Consider the following 21,085-nt stretch of genomic DNA (forward strand, 5'->3'; position numbering starts at 1 on the left):
CCCATTAGAGCAAGCTTCAGGCTTGTAATTCGCTTACCAACATAACAATGTGTGCTTTTCACCTTCAGTACAAAGAACATTATGTTAGAAAGGGCTCTAAAAAGGACCCATGCCCTTTGCCTCATGGCCCTTGACTGTCCAAATGTTCTAAAAGAAAATAAATATGTAGATGTTGAGGATTGCTATCAGAAAAGTCAAATGTAAGTTGTGCCAGAAAGTCTGTTCTTAAGATATTTATTGTGTAATGTTACTCAGAAACTATGAATGGCTCCAAAGAGGAACAAATAGCCCCCTCTGTTACCTTCTGGATGCATCCATGAGAGAATAAGAACCATGAAGCTTTGCCCATTCCTGTGCTGGGCACTACTGTTTTGGAAAAGAAAGGAAAACATTCATTTCAATCAAATGTTTGTTCCCGAACTGAAGATATTTGCGAAAGGAACTCTGATGCAATACCCACATCTGAGTTTGGCTTATCTGAGTTTAGTAAAAGTCCAGGATTATACAAGCATCAGAGGACAGTGACTCTTTATGAAATGGGATCTTCTGACAGTGGGGTCTTCTCAGCAGTGTCTTCAAGCACAGCTAAGTTGGTGAATCAGGGATGTTTTTAGGAGGAGAGGAAGAATAATAAAAATAATCAGTAGCCTTTTAAATGAGAACAATTAAGACAGGAGGCAAAGTCCCTGAGGGAAGGAATCCACGTATGACACTTTCTTCTGACATCTGGTCAACCTTTTCATAATTGGAGTTAGTCTGAGAGGAGGCTGAGACATGTAGGAGCCACTTACCCAAGGGAAAACACTCTTGTTGACTGAATAAACACTTTGTTTTTCTATCTGTTACACTTGTGGAAGTCTTCTGAGTTACTAAAACATTTGATAGCAGGGCAGAAATATTTATCTACTTCCGAATATAATAGGTGCACATTACCTGTGACTAGTTCAAGTCACTTCGATTTTGAACATTCTATTTCTTGCCTCATGAGATCTGCAGGAAAGTGTCTCTGGGGAAATGTCTCCTGCTATAGGAAAACTAATCGGTGCCTGAAACCTAATGCAGAATGCCTATATGCCACACAACAGGGAGTGATTTCGTCTCTGAAATCAATAAAAATATATTTTTTAAAAATGAAGCTCTAGCTGGTTTGGCTTGTGGATAGAGCATTGGCCTGCGAACTGAAGGGTCCCAGATTCAATTCCAGTCAATTGCAGGCTCACCCCCCCGTTGGGCATGCAGGAGGCAGCCAATCAATGATTATCTCATCATTGATGCGATATTTCTCTTTCCCTTTCCCTTCCTCTCTGAAATCAATAAAAACATATTTTTTTAAATACATTAAAAAAAATTTAGTTCACTGAACATCCATTGTATTTAACAGTCGGCACTTAGGGAGTCATTTTTCAGCACTTTTATAAAATTGCTTATAAGATGTGGGCTTGATGATCTTTCAAAAACAGCTTCTCTTTAGCAGCTGCTGGAAGCCAAATCCAAATACTGTGTTATGTTACTTCACACTTGTGCTCTTGGCTCCTAGCAGCTGCTATGGACTATCTGGCTCACAGCCCCATCAGTCAATGTCAATCTTTTCCTTAGCCTCTGCTCTGCCTTCTCCCAATCCTCCAAATAGCCAAACTTTTTGTAGGTTTGATTAATTAGGTCAGAGACTATCCTGCTACTCTTTATCTTTTGACATCTGACACAGGCTATTAATAACTTTTTCCAAAATGTAAATAATTCTAATGTTTATATACATGCTTGTTAATATATGATAATCAAAAAATACATGAAAATATCTTTTAAATGCCATAACTCAGAGATTACTGCTACTAACAGCCTATATTTTTCTAGATTTTTTCCCTATAGTTATAACTCAAAAGTGATTGTTTTTAAAATAAAATGGAATGGTACTATATACTAGTAATTTCATGTAAACTGATTTTTTTGATATATTATCATATATATATATATATATATATATATATAAGCATACATCATTAGTTTTCATATAAGCGTACAACTTGTTTTTTCAACTTTGTCCACTCAAGTTCCTAGAATTATTGAAAATGTGCCTACGATGCATAGTGACAAAACACACTAAGGAAAGTCAAGCAGATTTACACTCACTACAATAGGAACTGGTCTCTCCATTCCTTTATCCCAGCCCTAACTGGTTTGGCTCAGTGGATAGAGCATCAGCCTGCGGACTCAAGGGCCCCAGGTTCGATTCCGGTCAAGGGCATGTACCTTGGTTGTGGGCACATCCCCAGTAGGGGTTGTGCAAGAGGCAGATGATCGATGTTTCTAACTCTATCTCTCCCCCTTCCTCTCTGTAAAAAAATCAATAAGATGTATTTTAAAAGATAAAAATTAATAAAAAAAATCTTTTCATTCTTTTTAATATGATAGATTAACACATTATATCATTTTAATTACTTTGATTGCTAAGGATAACTTTTTTACATACTTATTTGCCATTTGTAATTCTTTTTTCATGACATTTCTATCCCATCATTTATCATATTATCAACTCTTCCCTCCATCCTCTCTCTATAGGGAATGGTGAGGAAAGAATACAGGGGTGGGCAATAGTAGGTTTATAGTTGTTAGTATGGAAAATAATACAATAATTAAAAAATAATAGTACAAGAATAAACTGTTTTGTGTATTCACAACTATAAACCTATATTTGCCCACCCCACATATAAAAGCCTAGAAAGCTATGTAACAAAATTATAACACTGGATATCTCTGAATGGTAAACTAATGAAAGGCTTTTCTCTTTTTTCTTATTTATATTATCTCTTTTCTTCCCCACGAAGAACACATATTATCTATGGAATAAAATCCTGTCCAAATGAGCACAGCTTTGGAATGTCTTTGTGCAGTGTATAAAGCACCATATGTCATTTCCAAAGAAATGACATATGGTGCTTTATACACTGCACATTATAGTTTGGAAGCTATTTTTTAAGCAGCAAAAATACCAGAGTTCTAGCATTGAAATGGCTTCATGCAGCTTAATGGATACAAAGTTTAAAAAACACACACATAAAATGTCATTTAAATATTTCTTACAGAGTTAAATATAAATTTAACACATGACACAGCAATTCCACTTACAGGTATCTATCTACCCAAGAGAAATTAAGACCTAGGTCCATGAATATGAACACAAATGTTCATTGCAGTCTTATTCATAATAGCCAGAGTAGAAACAATCTATCAACTGGCGAATGGATAGACAAAATGAGACATATCCACACAGTACAATACTAGTCAGCAATAAAAAGGGACAAACTACTAACATAATGAACCTCAAAATATATGCTCAAGAAAAGAAGATAGATGTAGACGATCATATATACAGAAATGTCCAGAAAAGATGAATCTATTGAGACAGAAAGCAGATTAGAGGTTGCCTAGGAGCCAGGCTGGGGATAAGTGGGGAATGGGCATAAGAAATCTCCTTGGTGCCATAGAAATGCTCTAAAGCTGGATTGTGGATGATGGTTACACAACTCCATACATATTCTAAAAAGCACTGTCCACTTAACATGGTTGACTCTTATAGATGTAAATTATACCTCAAAAAAGATTTTTTAAAAAGAATCTAAAATACATAATTTATTCAAGAATTGCTGAAATTGTCTTTCCAATTTTGTCTTTCTTATTTACCTTTTCAATTCTCTCATATCAATATCTGACAAATTTTAGAATCTTTCCATTTCTTTATTTTATGAATTTGAAAACTGGCTTAAGTATAAATTTCTAATTTAAATCCCCCCCCCCCCCCATCTATAGTTAGTTATCTGAAGTTTGGCCTAAATGTGACAGAGAGCCACAGTTCTGAGCATGGGCACTAAAAATGTTGGGGTACTCTAGACTATGTCAGAGTGCCCAGAAAGAGTCCAAGAGAAATCACCAAGGCATAACTAAGTATTTTGGGGTCACCAGGGATATTCTCTGGTTCAGGTAAGATAATTGAGAACAAAAGCAAAGACTTTGCTTATTCAGTCCTCATTTAGTCAGGTTTATCCAGATGGTTTGGTTAAAGAAACTTACTTGCTGATAAATTCCCATGTGTCTGTTTTCATTGCAATTTACCCAGACGGCTAGCTTCTTTCTTCCCTGTGGCAATAATGACTTTTCCCATAATGCTTTCATGTAGGGAAAATCTAACACATTTTTCAGTTGGTATAGATATTCGTGTATCTTTGTCAGTTGCTGGTCAGTGGCTAAATTCAATGAACATTGATTGCTGTTGAATACTGGTGTGGTATAAACTGCTAACTGTTCTCAGTATCCACTCTTCCTGCCTCCTTTCAGTACTTAAACTACTGAGCTTTAGCAGGGAACACACTGCCCAACAAGAGACTAGACATCCTAGCTTCCCTTACTGTGAGACGTGTGCATGTGGCTACGTGTTCACATGCAGAAGTGCTGTGTGCACCTCTGCTCTCCTCCTCCTCTTCCTTCCTCTCCTCTTCCCATAGACTGGATTGGGATCATGGGACAGCATCATAGTGGGTAGTGGAACAACACAGATGGGATCTAAGACTCTGAAAAACAAGACTGAAGATAACTATCTGGACCATTCCCATGGTAAGTCTAAAAAAATTAGCAAGTCAACCTGTATTGTTTATATTTTTATTTTCTGAGCATATATTTTGACATCTTATACACCTTTCTGGCTGGAGCTAGCCAATTCTGGGAGATAAAAGAGGGCTCAGCCTGGAGAATGTCTTTGATATGTAAACTAATTCATCCAGAGCCGGGCCTTTTTTGTCTGGCCCATGCACCCTAGGGGGAAATATTCCTCTGCCTTAATCATCCCAGGGCCAGGTACTACGTAACTAGGTACCATCCCTAAATTATTCACACGACTCAATCCTAAACTGCTTTGCTCTGTCTTGCCTTTCCCACAGAAACTTCAGTAAAGGCCATGATCTAGGCTCTCCCCTAACTCCTGCCTCCTGGCCAATCAGTGCAGGTTCTTTCCCATGTGGTCCTGCCTGGTATGCCCTGCCTCTGTCTCTGGATTTGTAAGTATAAATACTCAGTTTTGCCTGGCCAGTGTGGCTCAATGGTTGAGCATTGAACTATGAATCAGGAGGTCACAGTTTAATTGCTGGTCAGGCTACATGCCTGGGTTTCAGACTAAAATGCCAGTAGGGGACTTGCAGGAGGCAGCTGATCAGTGTGTCTCTCTCATCACTGAAGTTTCTCTCTCTCTCTTTCCCTTCCTCTCTGAAATCAATAAAAAATATATATAAAAATAAAAAATAAAATTAAATACTCTGTTTCCCTGAGCCTCTCCTCTGACTCCTGTTGTAGCCACACCTGGCTGACCATCACATAAAAGAACACAGAAAACCACCTTGTAGCCTGGAGGTATTAATGGTCCTCCCAATGTGCTAGGGCCTCATGTAGAAATAACATTCCCACTTGTACATATATGATCCATTCAAGACACTGCTGGAAAAAAAAGAAAGTATCCTAAAATTGATGATTATAGTTTGTCTTAAGAATTAAGTTATAGCCCTGGCCGGTGTGGCTCAGTTTGTTGGGCATCATCCTGTGAACAGAAAGATTGTTAGTTCAGTTCCCAGTCAGAGCACATGCCTGGTTTGTAGGCTCAATCCCAAGTAGGCAGCCATCACTGTCTGCTCTCACATGGATGTTTCTCTCTCTCTCCCTCTCCCTTCCTCTTTCTCTAAAAATCGATTTTTTTAAATCTTAAAAAATAAAGAATTAAGTTGTAGCATTTTGTTTACTAGTTCATTAAAGCTAAAACTATTTTTTTAAAAGATAAGAAATAATAAATTTGCTCCCCAAATAGATATTAAAGAGTAAGTTCCCAAATAACACATCATCCTTTTGTTGCAGCTCCCATAAACTAAGATGGCTTTTCATAAAGGATTTAACATCTCTACTCAAACACCTATAGAGAACTGACGAGGAAGGTACTGACATTAGGGATAGTAACACAGTTTTGAAACTAGTTACTTTTGGGTTGGTGCCTTCAGAGTTAATTTTTATATCAGGTCTGGAAGTTGATATACCTATGCCATGTAATCTGGAAGAATTTCCAAACAGCTCTTTAATCATTACATAAAACATGTTTTGGCAGATTGATTTGGTCTCGGTGTTTTAAATATTCTTTAAAGATGCTTTCTGCTAGGTCTTACCTCGAACAAAGACATAAGCACTATATTGTTCGTAATATTCTCCCATTCGTACACGGATTGTGTAGAGGCCTTCATCTTCTTTATTGAGATGAGAAAATGTCAGTGTTGCCCGATCTCCACTCCAATGGGGTTGCACCCATTTTGATGAAGAAACAGGTATTCCTGGGGAAAGAAGTCAACAAATTAACTGATTTTTTTTTCTCTATTTCTCCCTTCTTCCTCTCTCCCCTCCAATGTTCTCTTTCTCTCCCCCTCTACCCTTTCTCTATTCCTCTCCTTCTATATTGAAGGCTATTTGACTACAAGAGCAATTCTCTAGGGCTTTGAGTCATTCTGCCATGTTTATATTAGTAAAAATACTAAATCAGAAGCGAGGGACCAGTGCCAGATGCATAATCTCCAGTGCAAATGAAATGGCAAGGCTTCTTGTTCAAAAGGCAGAGAAAAAAGTACATTAAAAAGTATAAGGCTTTTTCTTCTAAAAAAGTTTATCACTTATAAAATATAATAGGAATGATACAAACTGCAAGAACTAATATTTTTGTGCCATGATTTTACAAAAAATAATACTTTATTACTGTTATATCTTGACTGTTAATAAATATTTCTGGCTTGATTTTCTGCAAATTCAGTTAATTAGGCCATCAAATTCATACCTTTAATAATTTCATTTTAAGTGGATGTAATTGAAAGCAACATCACTCATGCTTTACAAATGCAAGATCACAAAGGAGATTAAAAAATTTTTTATTTTGAGGAGAATCATTCTGCTGATGCCACTACTATTACAGCTGTTAAGAGTGTTACTTACTTATAGTATTACATAAATTTATATTAAATAGTACCATATAGTTAGGGTATTATAAAGTTAACTTTCTGATAAACTATTTTAAAATATAAATTTTACTACTCTAGAGCTGATTATTCTTGAAAAACAATTTTTCTAAAAAGATTTAACTTCCATACAAATAAGTTTCATGTATATCTAAATTTAATTTAAATGTAATTTATATAATTGCATCTTAATGTTTTCTTTTACATGCCCCGTAATTTGTGGTGGTCATACAAGAAACTGAAAATAACTTCATGGTTTGTATATAATTCAAACACCTATTTATGCATTCTATCATTATCTCTTCAATTAAGAGGAAAAATTAATTTAAAAATTGTCTTCCTTGTTAATAATTGCTTCATCCAAAGTTTTATACAAAAATAGTGTTCTTTTACATTGAATGGGACAATCTTTAAACTTAGTTTCTATTTCTAAGTCTGTAGATAGTTGCTTTGCAATGTTGTGGCAATTTTCATAACCAGAGATTCTAAATTCTTTGAAGAATCCTAACAACTATCTTATGTGCTTTATTGCAATGTCTACATACACACATTTATTTTGTAATATTTTACTGACAAAGTTTACTGCCTGATTGCTGGCAGTTCTTGACAGCGTTCAGGCCAGGGAGTTAATATCTATGCAGATGCCACAAAGGTAAGTCCTGGGGATGGACAGGCAAGCTGGCCTCCACGGATGGCTCCCATGCTGCCCCTCTCCTCCTCTAGGGACATGTCCACATCAGTGCTGCTACTGCTGCTGCCATGCTGGTTTCAGTCTAAGCCCAGGTCCAGGTCCCAGCCATTGCCCTGGGACCCCACGCTGCCCCAGACTGCCCAGGTGCCCCATGCACAACTGACATGCTTCCTAGTCCCACTGGTTTATAAACTTCATTTATTTTACTAAATAAAAGTAACTTACAAAATGAATGTATATCCAACTTACAATAGCAAAAACACATTTTTTGTAATCCTTTCCATGTTACTTGATAATGTTATAATTTTCACAAATATTATGAAAGTTCTACTACTTTGATATATGTGTAAAAACTTTTTAAAACATCCTCTAATGTTCAAATTCTGCCAGCCCTGATAAACAGACCTGCAGTCTCATGGACGTTCATGCTGTGGTGCCAATCCCAGTCTGTGACCTTCTGTGAATAAGAACCTAAGTGAGAATTCATTATCAAGGCTCACCATTTCTGTACCACTGGATCTCTGGCTGGAAATGCTTAATTTCAGGAGTGATAACTACACGGCAGCCTAGACTCAACGTCTCGCCCTCTCTCCCAAAAGACACATCAAACTTGTCATCAAAGTGGATATCAAACTTGGATGCATAACCATAAGGGGTCACGGCAACTGGGTACAACAAAAACAAATATCAGCAATTTATTTCTTTTCATCAAAGAGACACAAGCATTTTAATAACCACAGGCAGAGAGCAGTCACAACAAATACTGATCAAATAATTTATCTAAGCAAAAATTAAGTCTTGTAAAAGAAGTACATTGTGAGAAATGGAAATTCTATGCATGAAAATTCTTGCTTCATTGGTCAAAAAAGCTTATTTATAATTAATATAATTTAAAGGTCATTTTATATAAAACATAAATTAATACCACATTTAGCTTAGACTTAGTTGCAATATACACATGCACTTTTTAATTTTAGATTCTGAGTTCATCTAAACTTTGTTGCTTGTAATCTTGGAACAAATAGCTATATCAATTCATCATAAAAATTGAGTTTTTCAGTAAGTTGCTTTAGTTTCTTTAAAAATCTGAGTAAAAGATATATTATAAGAAATGTCAATAGAGAAAACAAAAAGCTTAAAATATGGTAACTTTAAAAATATTTTTCTTAGAAATGTCTTATTAATAGATTGTGTAAATGCCTGCATCATAAACTCTCCCAAGTTTTATTTTCTCTTTTCTCCAAGGAAAGGGCTTGAGAAAATAACAACTATTTATTTGTGGGTTGTTATATGCCAGGCAAGCTACCATTAGCATGCCATTTAATCCTTGGCATAGATATTAGTTTTTCCTCTCTTCCAGAAAGGATGTAGTAGTTCACAAATATACAGCTAATGACAAGGTTTCAAAGGTATCACATGTGAAATTAAAACTCAAACCTATAACTGCTCAACTCCCAACACTTAGGCCCTTTCTCTCATGTTTCATCTCTCTTCCTAAGATCTCTTAGTATTAATTTGAAAAGGTAAGCTAACGTTTATTGAGTTCAATTTGTGCCAAGTATTGTTCCAAGTGTTTAATATCTATTAATTCAAGCTACATAATAACCCTATTTGGTAAGTGCTATTGTTATCTCTATTTTAATAATACTCAATATTATATTAGTTTCAGGTGTACAGCATATTATGCTGTATTTTAAATGGAGATGGCACTTAGCAAATCTATTTTTAAACTTACAGCTGAGGGGCAGGGTGGAAGCCCCAGCATGGAAGCGAGTCTCATCAAACTCTCCCTTATATCCTAGAAAAGAAAGCATAAATGCATGTGAACTTCTTCTAATTTACTTTTTAGCAATGCGAATAAATAATAAAAAGGTGCATTTTGAATAAAACAAGTCCAGCAAACCTACTCTTTACCACAACCGAGGCGTATGCTGAAAGCTCTCCTTTAGCATTCATCGCTGAGGCCCGGTACTGCGCGGTGTCTTCAAAATCACACCTGAAAGAACGTACAGAAACGCGTGGCCGTCACAGTGACACTCCCTGTAATTACTAGCTGCTCCTTCAAGGGGTCTTTGCTACCACGGCACACTGTAAGCCAGTGGCTAGCGTGGCTCTAAGGAACTTGAAGAAGCTACTCTCTGATCTGGCTCCCTGTGGGATTTTTATGTAGCTCAAGAAATTTACAGCAGATTCAAGCCAGCAGCACAGAATGGGAGAAGATCTATAGTCCATTGTTACCCTTGCCCGGATTCATTTTTAATGTCCAAAAAATGTTAATAAAATGCTAAGCACATACATTACAGCATGAAGAGCATTATGATAGATAAACTGGGGACACAGCCTCCCTGCTGGCTTCCCTCAGGGTGAGTTTCAGTCTGGGGGGCGACAGGGAAAGAAACAACCTCTCCTTGTAGACTTCCACGGCCTCCCTCAGCCCAGACCAGATCCAGGTGGGCCTAATGTGTGTTTCTAGCCTCAAAGTACAAACAAGTTATTCATCCCTTAATTCTACTAAGGTTCAGGCCACACTTGGAGTTTTGGCCCCCAGCATGACACAAGGACTGCCATTTGTTAGGTCCCCTGAGTTATAATACAGAAATTGGGATATCTTAATAATGGATTTAGGGAGACAATGATCTCACAGAGAGATGAACAGGCTAAGATTACCAAGCAGGTTGTTTTGTGTCTTATCACTACCAGTGTCTGTGTTATTCATTGTCCCTGAAAGTTTAGTTTCAGTCATATAAACTTATTTCTTGCTGAAATTTTATAGACATGAATAGAACCCCAGGAAGGTCAATGCAATTGTATTTCTCATAACTATTTAATTATCAAGCAGCCACACAGCTCACTGTTTTCTCTATAGAACAATTGACCGGCAGAATTGACGTGACTTTAGGTCAGGGTCAGAGCTTGGTGAATGTCACATGGTGCCAGGCAACTCTTTGAAGCCCAGCGTCACGTGTCAATTGCTCTGACCTGAAGAGGCTATAAATCTCTTGAGATCAGAATGCTGTAGGTTTTACTTTGACATCTCAGCACGTCGTGGTTTTATGTGAACTGAAGATGGTGGGAGCTTGTTGAACTTTTTTATCCACATAACTAGGGTTGGACTGCAAAGCCATCTGAGGAGACACAATAAACTTTTGAGGACTTAGAAATTTTAATGTGGGTTTTGCTTTCGAATTTTGCTTTAAAAACATCCCAATGTCCACCCTGCCTCCATCTACAGGCTGATAGGCAGATGCATCATTTTCCACAGTTCCTGGTGAGCAGAAGGAAAGCAATTTCTCCTAGTCCAGCTTACTTTCTTTCATTGCCACCCACCTCAACCTTCATGGCCTTTACTAAGTAAGGCAAAAGAACATGATGATGATGATGATGATGATGATGATGATGATGATTTGGAACACTAAAAAATAATTGAGCCGTAGCCAGTTTGGCTCAGTAGATAGAGCGTCGGCCTGCGGACTGAAGGGTCCCAGGTTCTATTCCAGTCAAGGGCATGTACCTTGGTTGCAGGCACATCCCCAGTAGGGGGTGTGCAGGAGGCAGCTGATGGATGTTTCTAACTCTCTATCCCTCTCCCTTCCTCTCTGTAAAAAATCAATAAAATATATTAAAAAAATAATTGAATATTAATGTCTATTTATGTAACTCATTTTCTTACTGATGTCTAAGAAAAACTCTCCAGTATATAAGAGATAAATTAAAAGATGTGAATTTTTTCTCATCTTTGACTAAATTCAAACTTAAGATCACTTTAGTAGGTAAAGTGGGCTTGGTAAGAATGAGTCATGCATATCATTCTCAGCTGGGCACCCAGAGAAGCAATGCATGTGCGTGCCCCCATTGTGATCATGCTGCATTTGGGAACAAGGGGGGAGGGCAGCTGTTACTGGGGCGGCGAGGTGCCTACCTGAGTGACTGTAAGGCAACACATACAGACCCTGATGTTTTCTTACTTGTTAATTTCCAGCGTGTGCATTCCATATCGACTTTCGATAATATACTTTCCAGGGTTTGCATGGACATTTATTGGCACCTGGTTTTTATACCTACGAGACAATGGAAACAAGGGGGAATAAGTTGAAGTGTATATAAATAGCTTCATGATTAAAAGCACACACAATTCTTGAAGGAACACCTGTAAACATGGCACTGAGGTCAGCAGCAACATCTGTTCAATAAAGGCAAGTCTACAGCAGATTAAATAAAATGCACAGTTAATGCAATAAAATTTCTCAATGTACTTACTTTCCTGTCCTTCATCATAAAAAGTACATTTAAGAAGCTGACCATTCATAACAATGTGGTTGAATCTTGCATGTATAATGCTGAGTGGAAGAGACAGAAACAAGAGAGTACACAGTACAATGGTTGCTTTTATATAAAGTGCAAAACCAGAAAAGACCGATTCATGCTGCTAGAAGTCGGGAAAGTGATTTCCCCCTGGGGTGAGGGAGGGCAGTGGGGTGGGTGGGGGAATTATGAAGGAGGCAACTTGGATGCTTGGTTACATGGGTGTGTGCAGTCTACAGAAACTCATCAAAGTTTTACATTCATATATAATATGCACTTTTGGTGTGCATATCCTTCGTAAAAGAGCTAAAGAAAAACTTGACCATTGCTGACACGACAGAGGGGAAGTTTTCGTGTTAGGGGTTTTATTGTTGGCTGTCTATGTAGGATGAAAGTAAAACATTCTTCCTACTAACATTCTTGCATGTTGTGAAAAAACAATATCAGTTGTATTGAAAGCTCATTATATTTAAGTGTTTTATTCACACATAAGCAAGCATGGCTCTTGGCTTGGAAGAAGTTAAAATAATAATCATGAAAAAAAATCTGACAAATATAAGCTGAAGGATTCCCCTTTTCTGACTGTCCCACCCCTAGTTAAGCCTCTCAGACCTCAGAGAGAGAGGTTACATGGAAGGGTCCTTTCTGAGACACTGTCTCCCAAGTCTAGAAGTGGCACCTTGATTCTCTGCCGTGTCCTCAAGGTCTGAATAGCCGGTGGCTACGGTGCCAAACCAGTCTCTCCTGCTTAAGCCATTTCCTCCCAAAAGAGGAGCTAGATTTCACTTGTTTTCCTTTCAAACATGCCACTTTATGTGCACAGATAACATAAATAACACGAATAACCACAACTGACACAGAACATTTAGTAGAGCCAGGCAAGGTTCTAAGTGCTTTATGAATAGATTGTAAATCCAGCCCTCACAACAACCACATAAGGCAGAACTGTTTCTAACATCATTTTCCAGATGAAGAAGCCCCGGCATGAAGAGGCTAAATAACTTGTCCCAGTTCACACAGCTAGAAATAGCAGAGCTGGGATTTGAACACAGTCAGTCCGGCTCCTGACAACATGTGATGCTTCCATTTTCTCTATTTAGCTGCATTTTATTTCTTCAGACTTCTGGAAATGGTTATAAAGGGGTTTGGGATCAGGGAAAGTGGTGAAAAGGGAAAGAAAGAAAATAATCTTCAATTAGTTCCTTCCCCTTGCCAACTTGCACACTCACACACACGTGTGTACACACAGGCTCTATGCCCCTAAAACACAAATCCATTTTCTATACTTAGTATTTATGCTTTATTTTATTTTTAATCCTCACCTGAGGATATGTTTTTATTGAATTTAGAGAGAGAGAAGGGGGGAAGAGAGAGAAAGAGAGAAACATCGATGTGGGTGAGAAACATCTACTGGTTTCCTCCCTACGTGCCTCGACTGGGGATCTAACCCACAACCTAGGTGTGTGCTCTGACCAGGAATCGAACCCACAATTTTTTGGTGCATGGGATGACCAAATGAGCCACCCCACGAGGACCATTTTCTATACTTTTTAAAATGTTATCATTCTCCTCCATTTAGCAAAATCCCAACTCATCCTTCAAGGTTCATATCCAGTGCCACTTCAATAAACTCCTCCCTAAAACCCCGCACAATATTAGCTCTTCCTGCCTTTCTGCATCAGTGTTATTTGGATCAAATTGCAAGGTATAACATATTAAATTATTGCTAACTATGTATCACTCCTACTAAGCTCCCAGGACCTTGATGATGGGGACTGTGTCTGATCCATATTTACTCCTATTCCCACTCTCACGGAAATATGAGTCATGGGCACGTATTTGGCACTCTGTGTTTGTTAAATTGAATGGAATTATTATGTAATGCAATAGATTAATTATAGCTTCATAATTTTGGGCCAAAGAAACAGAGTTCTGGTATGGATAATTTAAAATAAGTGCATATGAGAACAGTAAGTTGAGGCTCTTTGTGTCTCGGTTTTCTCATATCTAAAATGAGAGGGCTGGACTGGCTTAAGAATTGCAGTTGCATGTATGATGTCAGGTGGGTACTAGATTTATCAGGGTGATCACTTCATAAGCTATGTAAATGTCTAATTACTGGGTTGAACACCTGAAACTAATTTAATATTATACATTAACTGTAATTGGAAAATGAAAATTTTTTTCAGTGGAAAAAGAATTGCCGTTGTGTGGCAGTTGTAGCGGCATAACCTACCCAACCCATAGAACACATTGCCAGCTGCTTCCTGCTAGCCCAGAAGCAGCTTCAGACAGCTGCCTCCCCACAGGGCCCCAGGCAGACAGGACTATCTGATCAGGTGGTTGTAACAAGAAATCTGCTGGCGGCTTCTAATTTCAAACATTCCTCATTTTGACGAATGACAGGGTAGAATCTGTTAATTGACATGTTCTTTTGATTGAATTAGGTTAGGTAATTTCACACTTGACTCAAAGCTCCCTCTTTCTCAGTTTTCATGTGTTGGGTGTTTTCAGTAGTTCCTTTTAGCATAAGAAGAGAAATATGACACCAAAGGCTGTGTATGTGCTACTTGACCCAACAACTGGGTGACACTCAATTTGGCTTCTGACAAAAATGTTGTTCATATCTCCATAAAGTTTGAGTTAGAACAGGATTTTGCAGCTCCCAGTGTTGTTTACCCTTCCTTGCTCTCCAGTACTAACCAACTTAGCACCTGACGACTTTTTTAAGTTGACCACATGGCACATGAAATCAGTTTAAAACACACACACACACACACACACACACACACACACCCCATTTGAGGGTCTTCCTAGTTTTTCCTCTGGTATGCCAGCTGTCACTGTAAGAAACGTCTGTTTTAAATCACCAGGCAAGGAGTAAAAAGCAATTCAACTCTGTTTTCCAAGGAAGTCACCGAGGCATTCAAATTCTGGGTCACTTGACATTGGCTATCTTCAGTATTAAGTCAGAAAAGAAAGGAAGGATGTTTGGCCTACTCTATATTAGTAAATGCTTCACAGCTTGTTATTTCTGGAAAGTGAAATTCCAAACTGGCCAGTCATCAGCTAATTCTGGAGAGCAATCTACAACCTAGGATATTTTGTCAAGAGGTTTCTGAAATTCTCATGAATATTCAGATGTATACTATTTCACTTATCATTTTCAGGTAGCTTCTATAAACAATGAGTTTGCATTTTACTATAACTATTTCTAGAATAAACTCTTAGTTTATGTGTGTAAAACACACACTAAATGCCCCTAAACAAATGTCTGTTTGGATACAAGGGTAACAATGGAAGGTCTTTGGTGGTGTAAAACATTGTCAAGTAAAAAGGCTTCAGCCTAATTTTTTTCTATCAGCAAATAATGCATGCAAAATGGTATTTATCATATTGAATCCCATCACAAAGGTGACTGTTGCTTAGAATTCAACCTTATGTTTTGAGTAAATAGTTATTACCCAATTTAAAAACCAATGAGCTGAGAGAGATCTATCCCATTTGGATAGATTTTGAAATTATATAAATAGAAAAAAATCTAAAATAAAACCCCAACCCTATGTTGTGAGGTAATTAAAAATTACAAATAATTTTAACTATTCTAAATGTAGGTTGTTTTCCTAAGATAACATGGCACCAAATACTAAATTTAAATATATTGTGAATAACTCTACTCTTATAAACAAATTCAATACATAGTCTATAATAGAATTTATAAATTCTCATCATATGCAAAAAAAGAATAAGACCTTTCCAAATCTCCATTTTTCTATGATATATTTATCATATTATTTCATTCCTACATTTTAAATTATTATCATGCCTAATGACAATTTCTTTAAGTGTCTATTTGCCAATGACCTTAGGGGCAATGTGAAGAATTCCAAACATGTATTTTTTAAGTGTCTCACTTAAGGATCTAGCCCAGTATCCACATATAGATCCAAAAAGGTGCTGAATGAGTGAAAGAATGCTGCTCACCAATCCCAACACATGCTCCAGTGAGTTTGTGTGAATCTCCTTGCAGACTACAATCCATATTCTCATTGATAAAATTGATCTAGACTTTGGGTTGGAAACCCAATGAAATCTGGTTCTTTTTAACTCAATTCTTTCCTTCTTTTAAAGAGAATTGTTCTCTTTTCCGGTAATTCATGTAATTTTTAAAAATGACTAAGCAATACATTTGTATGGTCCAAGAACTAGAAAGTATAAGGGTGCACAGGGAACAGTCTCCTTCCTCACACTTGTCTGCCTTCTACCCAGCTCCTTCCCCACAGCTTATTGCTCTCCTTAGATTTGTGGGTTTTTTTAAATATATTTTTTATTGCTTTCAGAGAGTAGAGAGAGATAGATAGAAACATCAATGATGAAAGAGAATCATTGATTGGTTGCCTCCTGCACATCCCCCATCAGGGATTGAGCCTCCAACCTGAGAATGTTCCCTGACTGGGAACCGAATCATGACCTCCGGGTTCGGTCATATAGATCAACTCTCAACCATTTTTACCTCTTCTTCCAGAGTTCCTTTACACAAATAAAACAAATACAATTTTCCCTTGGTATGCACAGGAGGCTGGTTCCAGGACACCTGAAGATACCAAAATCCACAGATGCTCAAGTCCCTTATATAAAATTGTGTAATACTTGCATGTAACCTATATTTGCAAATAGGCTACAATAAAGCATGTCTACACATAATTTCATTTGTGTGGATTCAGCATAGTGCTTGGCATGTTTCAAATTCAAGTTCTACTTTTTAGAACTTTCTGGGATTTTTTTCTCCGGAATATTTTCACTCTGCAGCTGGTTGAATCCGTGGGTGTGAAACTGTGGATATGGAGTTTCCTGACTATACAGATATAAATGTTCCCCTACCTTTTAAATCAATATATAGCCTGCCATACAAGCTATTACATAAATATTGCCTATTAAGAAAAACAACGTGGGGCTGACCAAAGAGCAGCTGCTGCATGTGCGTAACATTTGCTAGACCTCAGGGATTTCCATGACCCGAGGGTGCCTAGTGGAAACTTGGAATCAAGTTTGGAAAGGGCTCTAAGGGAGCCAGGCACCAGGCACACATGCCTTTGAAATACATGGCTAAGGAACTAACTGTTGCAAACAGAGGCAGCATGACTACATGAAGCATTATCACACACTTACTCCTATTATTTACCTCCTTCTATTCAGGAAGGTCATTCTCAATTATTTCTTTCATACTTGTCTTCAGTGTCAGACCCAGGAAGCTGAAGTTGGGAACCATAAAAGCATAAATGCCAGCAAAGAAATCACCAACCACCTGGGTTCTTGCTTGGGCTGTGGGTTCCCTGCTCATTGAGGGGATGGATGACTTCTGAAGATTGCATTAGCAGCATTGCAAAGTAAGTCAGAGCTTCATTAATAGACAACATATGCAGGAATGTATACTAATTCCACACAGAAGTTTACTTCCAGAAGTGGATTTATCTACCTTGGAGCCAATAAGGCTGAAGTTGTACGGTCTCCCACTAGCACGGGTCTCCACAAGACTGTATGTCTAATTTATACTAACTTTATGTGTTCTTCTTTGTAAAGACTACCCCCAAAATGAATAAACCTCATGCCCCACAAAGACTGGATCTGACCTTTTTTATTGCCATAGGCAATTTTCAGTTATCTACTAGCTGATTGTCCAAATTTCAGCTTTCAGAAGGGGAAAATCTTGCTCTCAGAAGTATGGTTAAATATTTTCTTGGTGGTCCACTACTTCTTTTGTTTTAATATTTACTTTTTCTTTGACTTTCAGGACTACAGGACTTTCTGTGAAATGCTCTGATCTGTCCCTACTGGAAGAATCTGGGGTAAGAATGAAGTTGTCTTCTCCAAGCACTAAAGGGAGTGTAGAAACTAGGGAAGGCTTTTCCAGTAAATTAACAGTTTCCCAATCATTCCTGAGGCAAATCTTGCCTCTGTCCCTTGGTTTTTGTTTTAAAGGAGCCTGTAGGACATAAAATTCACATGTTGAGGAAATGAATATTCCAAAGCCAGATATAAAATTTTAGTAAAAAATCATACTACTGCTCAATTCCATTAATGAGGATAACTGAAAATTGACAGTATTTCTATTTTTCAATTTAACTGGAATTCTAAGAGTCGACATTTTGGTCATCTCAAATTTTTCTGGAGAGTTTTTATTTTTTATATAAATATTTTGTTTTTAAATCACTAATTTTCCAGCCAATAACAGAATATAAGAAGTTTAATCTGTGACATATCTAAGCTCTGCCTTTGTGGAGCCTGTAACTCCAGTTTAATAATTAACACCATCAATGTCCACTTGCATGCTTGTACTCTAGTTGCTGTGAATTTAGTAGAATAAATAAATGCTTAAGAAATGAATATTTACCTGCCAGATTTTACTTTTAAAAATCACCTTTAACTCTAATTTTTTTAAAGCAGAGATAGGATGCTATGTAATAAATATATGTGCCTAACTAAGGACTCTGATTATTTGTTTATTAGTAGTACATTTGAATTTTATGAAAGAAGAGTTTTTAATGACCAAATAATATTTCTCAGAGCTGGAAATTTGTTATCCTTCATGCATTTCTATAGGAAAGTCTGGATTTTTTTTTTTTTTAGGTGACATGTCATCCATTTTTTAAGAGGAAATATCCCTTTAATAGGCCAAATTATGCAACTCTGTAGTCACAGAGAGAGATGAGGCAAAGATAAGTTGATTCTTAGCTTACTATAGTATACTTTTATACTTTAAAGTTTGTAAATTTATTTTTTTAAACTTCATTTGCATTGAAATATGTTCCTACACTTCTCACCTTTGAGTATTATAAATTATTTGCCTTAATAATATATATGGCTTGGATTTTCATTCTTTGATTTTCAAACTCAAGAACCCTGAAAAAAGTTTACATGTAAGAAAAATTGCAAGTAAAGCCAATGTTATTAAAGGCAGGTTGACATCATAGGTGAATTTTTAAAAACTCTCCACCTGCTTCTTAAGAATAACCTTAGTCAGGTAACTGGATCTATCTTGTCAGCTACCTCCATTTATGCTAGCCACGTGTCTGACCAACATTAGAGATCATGGGAAAAAGGGAGAAGGAAGCAAGGACTCTGCAAGTGATAATGTCCTTCAGTGTAGTGTTTATACTGCAATATAGGGTGCATTTACCACCACTCCTGATAAAAAGAAAATAGCATGCAAAATATCCATGTCAGAGAATAAAGTGAAAAATGCCTTTTGAGTTGGCTCAATCATTTTCATACTTCTGCTCTCTGTGGCAGATATGCATGACACATAATAAGAAAATTCTGAGCTTAAGAATCAAAATATCACTGACAATTGCAATAGGATATAAAGGATGTCCAAAACATGTATACACACTTTAACAGCTGATAGCTCAATTGATGTTTCTCTCTTTTCAGCCAGACTAAGCTTTGAACAAAAGAAATTCATCCTAAAATGTTACTAGAAGTTTGAAAATGCAGTTGAAGTACAAACATTTTCAAAGTATGTATACATTTATAATTATTCAAAGTGTGCATACATTTTTGGGGTCACAGGGTGTCCCCCCATAAATGCATACATACTTTAACAGCTGATAACTCAATTTTCGCTCCTTTTCAGGTTTAACTGATTTGAAATAATGGGTGAAGCCAGACTAAGCTTTAAACAAAGTAAATTTATCCACTAGACTTTTTTATGGGGCTACAAAAGGATAGAGTTTACAGTACAAAACAAGCAATAGTTGATGAACTGAGGTCACACATTATCAGCAGTGCCTGGACCAAAATGGTTATCAGTTTGAAAACAGGCATTGACAAAAAAAGTTACCCATTTCTGTAGATTCTTTTAAAATTTGAAAATGAACTGTATGTTAACAAATACTGACTTTGTAATCTTTCATAGTGTGTATAATTTGGGGGGGGCGGGGAGCTACCATATATAATGGAAGGGGAAAGGGAGCATTTATTCTTTATGGAAAGAAGATTCCTTCAGGCCCCATATTGAGTAATATTTCCCGTCAAATCCCCTCTTTTTTCTTGGCTTTAGAAAAAACACATTGGCCGAAACCGGTTTGGCTCAGTGGATAGAGCGGCGGCCTGCGGACTGAAGGGTCCCAGGTTCGACTCCGGTCAAGGGCATGTACCTTGGTTGCGGGCACATTCCCAGTAGGGGGTGTGCAGGAGGCAGCTGAATCAATGTTGCTCTCTCATCGATGTTTCTAACTCTCTATCCCTCTCCCTTCCTCTCTGTAAAAAATCAATTAAAAAATATTTAAAAAAAAAAAAAGAAAAGAAAAAACACATTGAACCTCAGCTCAGATGATTAGTAGAGTTGGAACCCTTTGGGTTTTAATTATTTTTTAAAAGGCAGTATTGGTTGTCATCACAAAATGATACCTATATTTAATGTGAACAAATTTTTATGATCTATAGAAATTATAGATATACATTTTCTTTGTATGTAAATATGTTGATAAAATTTTAACACTTTAATAAGATAAAGACCCATTGTATAATTCTACATAATAAAAGGCCAGGGACCATAAGTGTAACAACCGGAATGACCGCTCCACCAGTCGCCATGAGGTGCATTGACCACCTCTCGGTCCCTGCCACCCCCCCCTCCCCCGGCTCACGATTTCATGCGCTGGGCCTCTGATATAATTATAATGTATCATAACGTATGCAATACTGTTTTTCCCATACATAAAATATTAATCTCAGTATACTTTCTTCACTATTTTAAAAATCTATACAAATTTGTAAATGCTTTCAATGACTCCTGCATATTTATAATGCTGAATATTTTCACTAGAGGTTAAATTAATTTTGTATAGTTGATTATAGGAGTAGTTTTCAAAAAGATAACATACCATGTGACACGAGGTGCTGGCCAGCCAGATACTGAACAGTGTAATTTTACATTTTCCTTCTCCCAAACAGTGTGGGAACGAGGTTTGATGACAAACTCAGGAGCATGGAGAAGATGATCTTCATTCATTTTTCTATGAAATGCCTCAGTTTCTTCTAACTGGAAAAAAATCAAAGTATTATA

At 37.1% G+C, this 21,085-nt stretch overlaps 1 protein-coding gene across 2 annotated transcripts in view; it reads right to left on the reverse strand.

Annotated features, from left to right (window-relative positions):
- Positions 1-21,085, reverse strand: part of MYOM1 (myomesin 1) — a 132,046-nt gene that overhangs the window by 76,831 nt on the left and 34,130 nt on the right. For both annotated transcript variants that reach the window (XM_059706538.1, XM_059706539.1), the window contains exons 5-10: positions 20,904-21,061; positions 11,682-11,774; positions 9,624-9,712; positions 9,452-9,514; positions 8,217-8,381; positions 6,192-6,353 (exon numbers count right to left, since the gene is read on the reverse strand). In XM_059706538.1, coding sequence (XP_059562521.1) covers positions 6,192-6,353; positions 8,217-8,381; positions 9,452-9,514; positions 9,624-9,712; positions 11,682-11,774; positions 20,904-21,061 — 730 coding nt within the window. The remainder of the gene's footprint in view (positions 1-6,191; positions 6,354-8,216; positions 8,382-9,451; positions 9,515-9,623; positions 9,713-11,681; positions 11,775-20,903; positions 21,062-21,085) is intronic.

Source organism: Myotis daubentonii, chromosome 8 (genome assembly GCF_963259705.1).
Source record: "Myotis daubentonii chromosome 8, mMyoDau2.1, whole genome shotgun sequence".
Lineage (NCBI taxonomy): Eukaryota > Metazoa > Chordata > Mammalia > Chiroptera > Vespertilionidae > Myotis > Myotis daubentonii.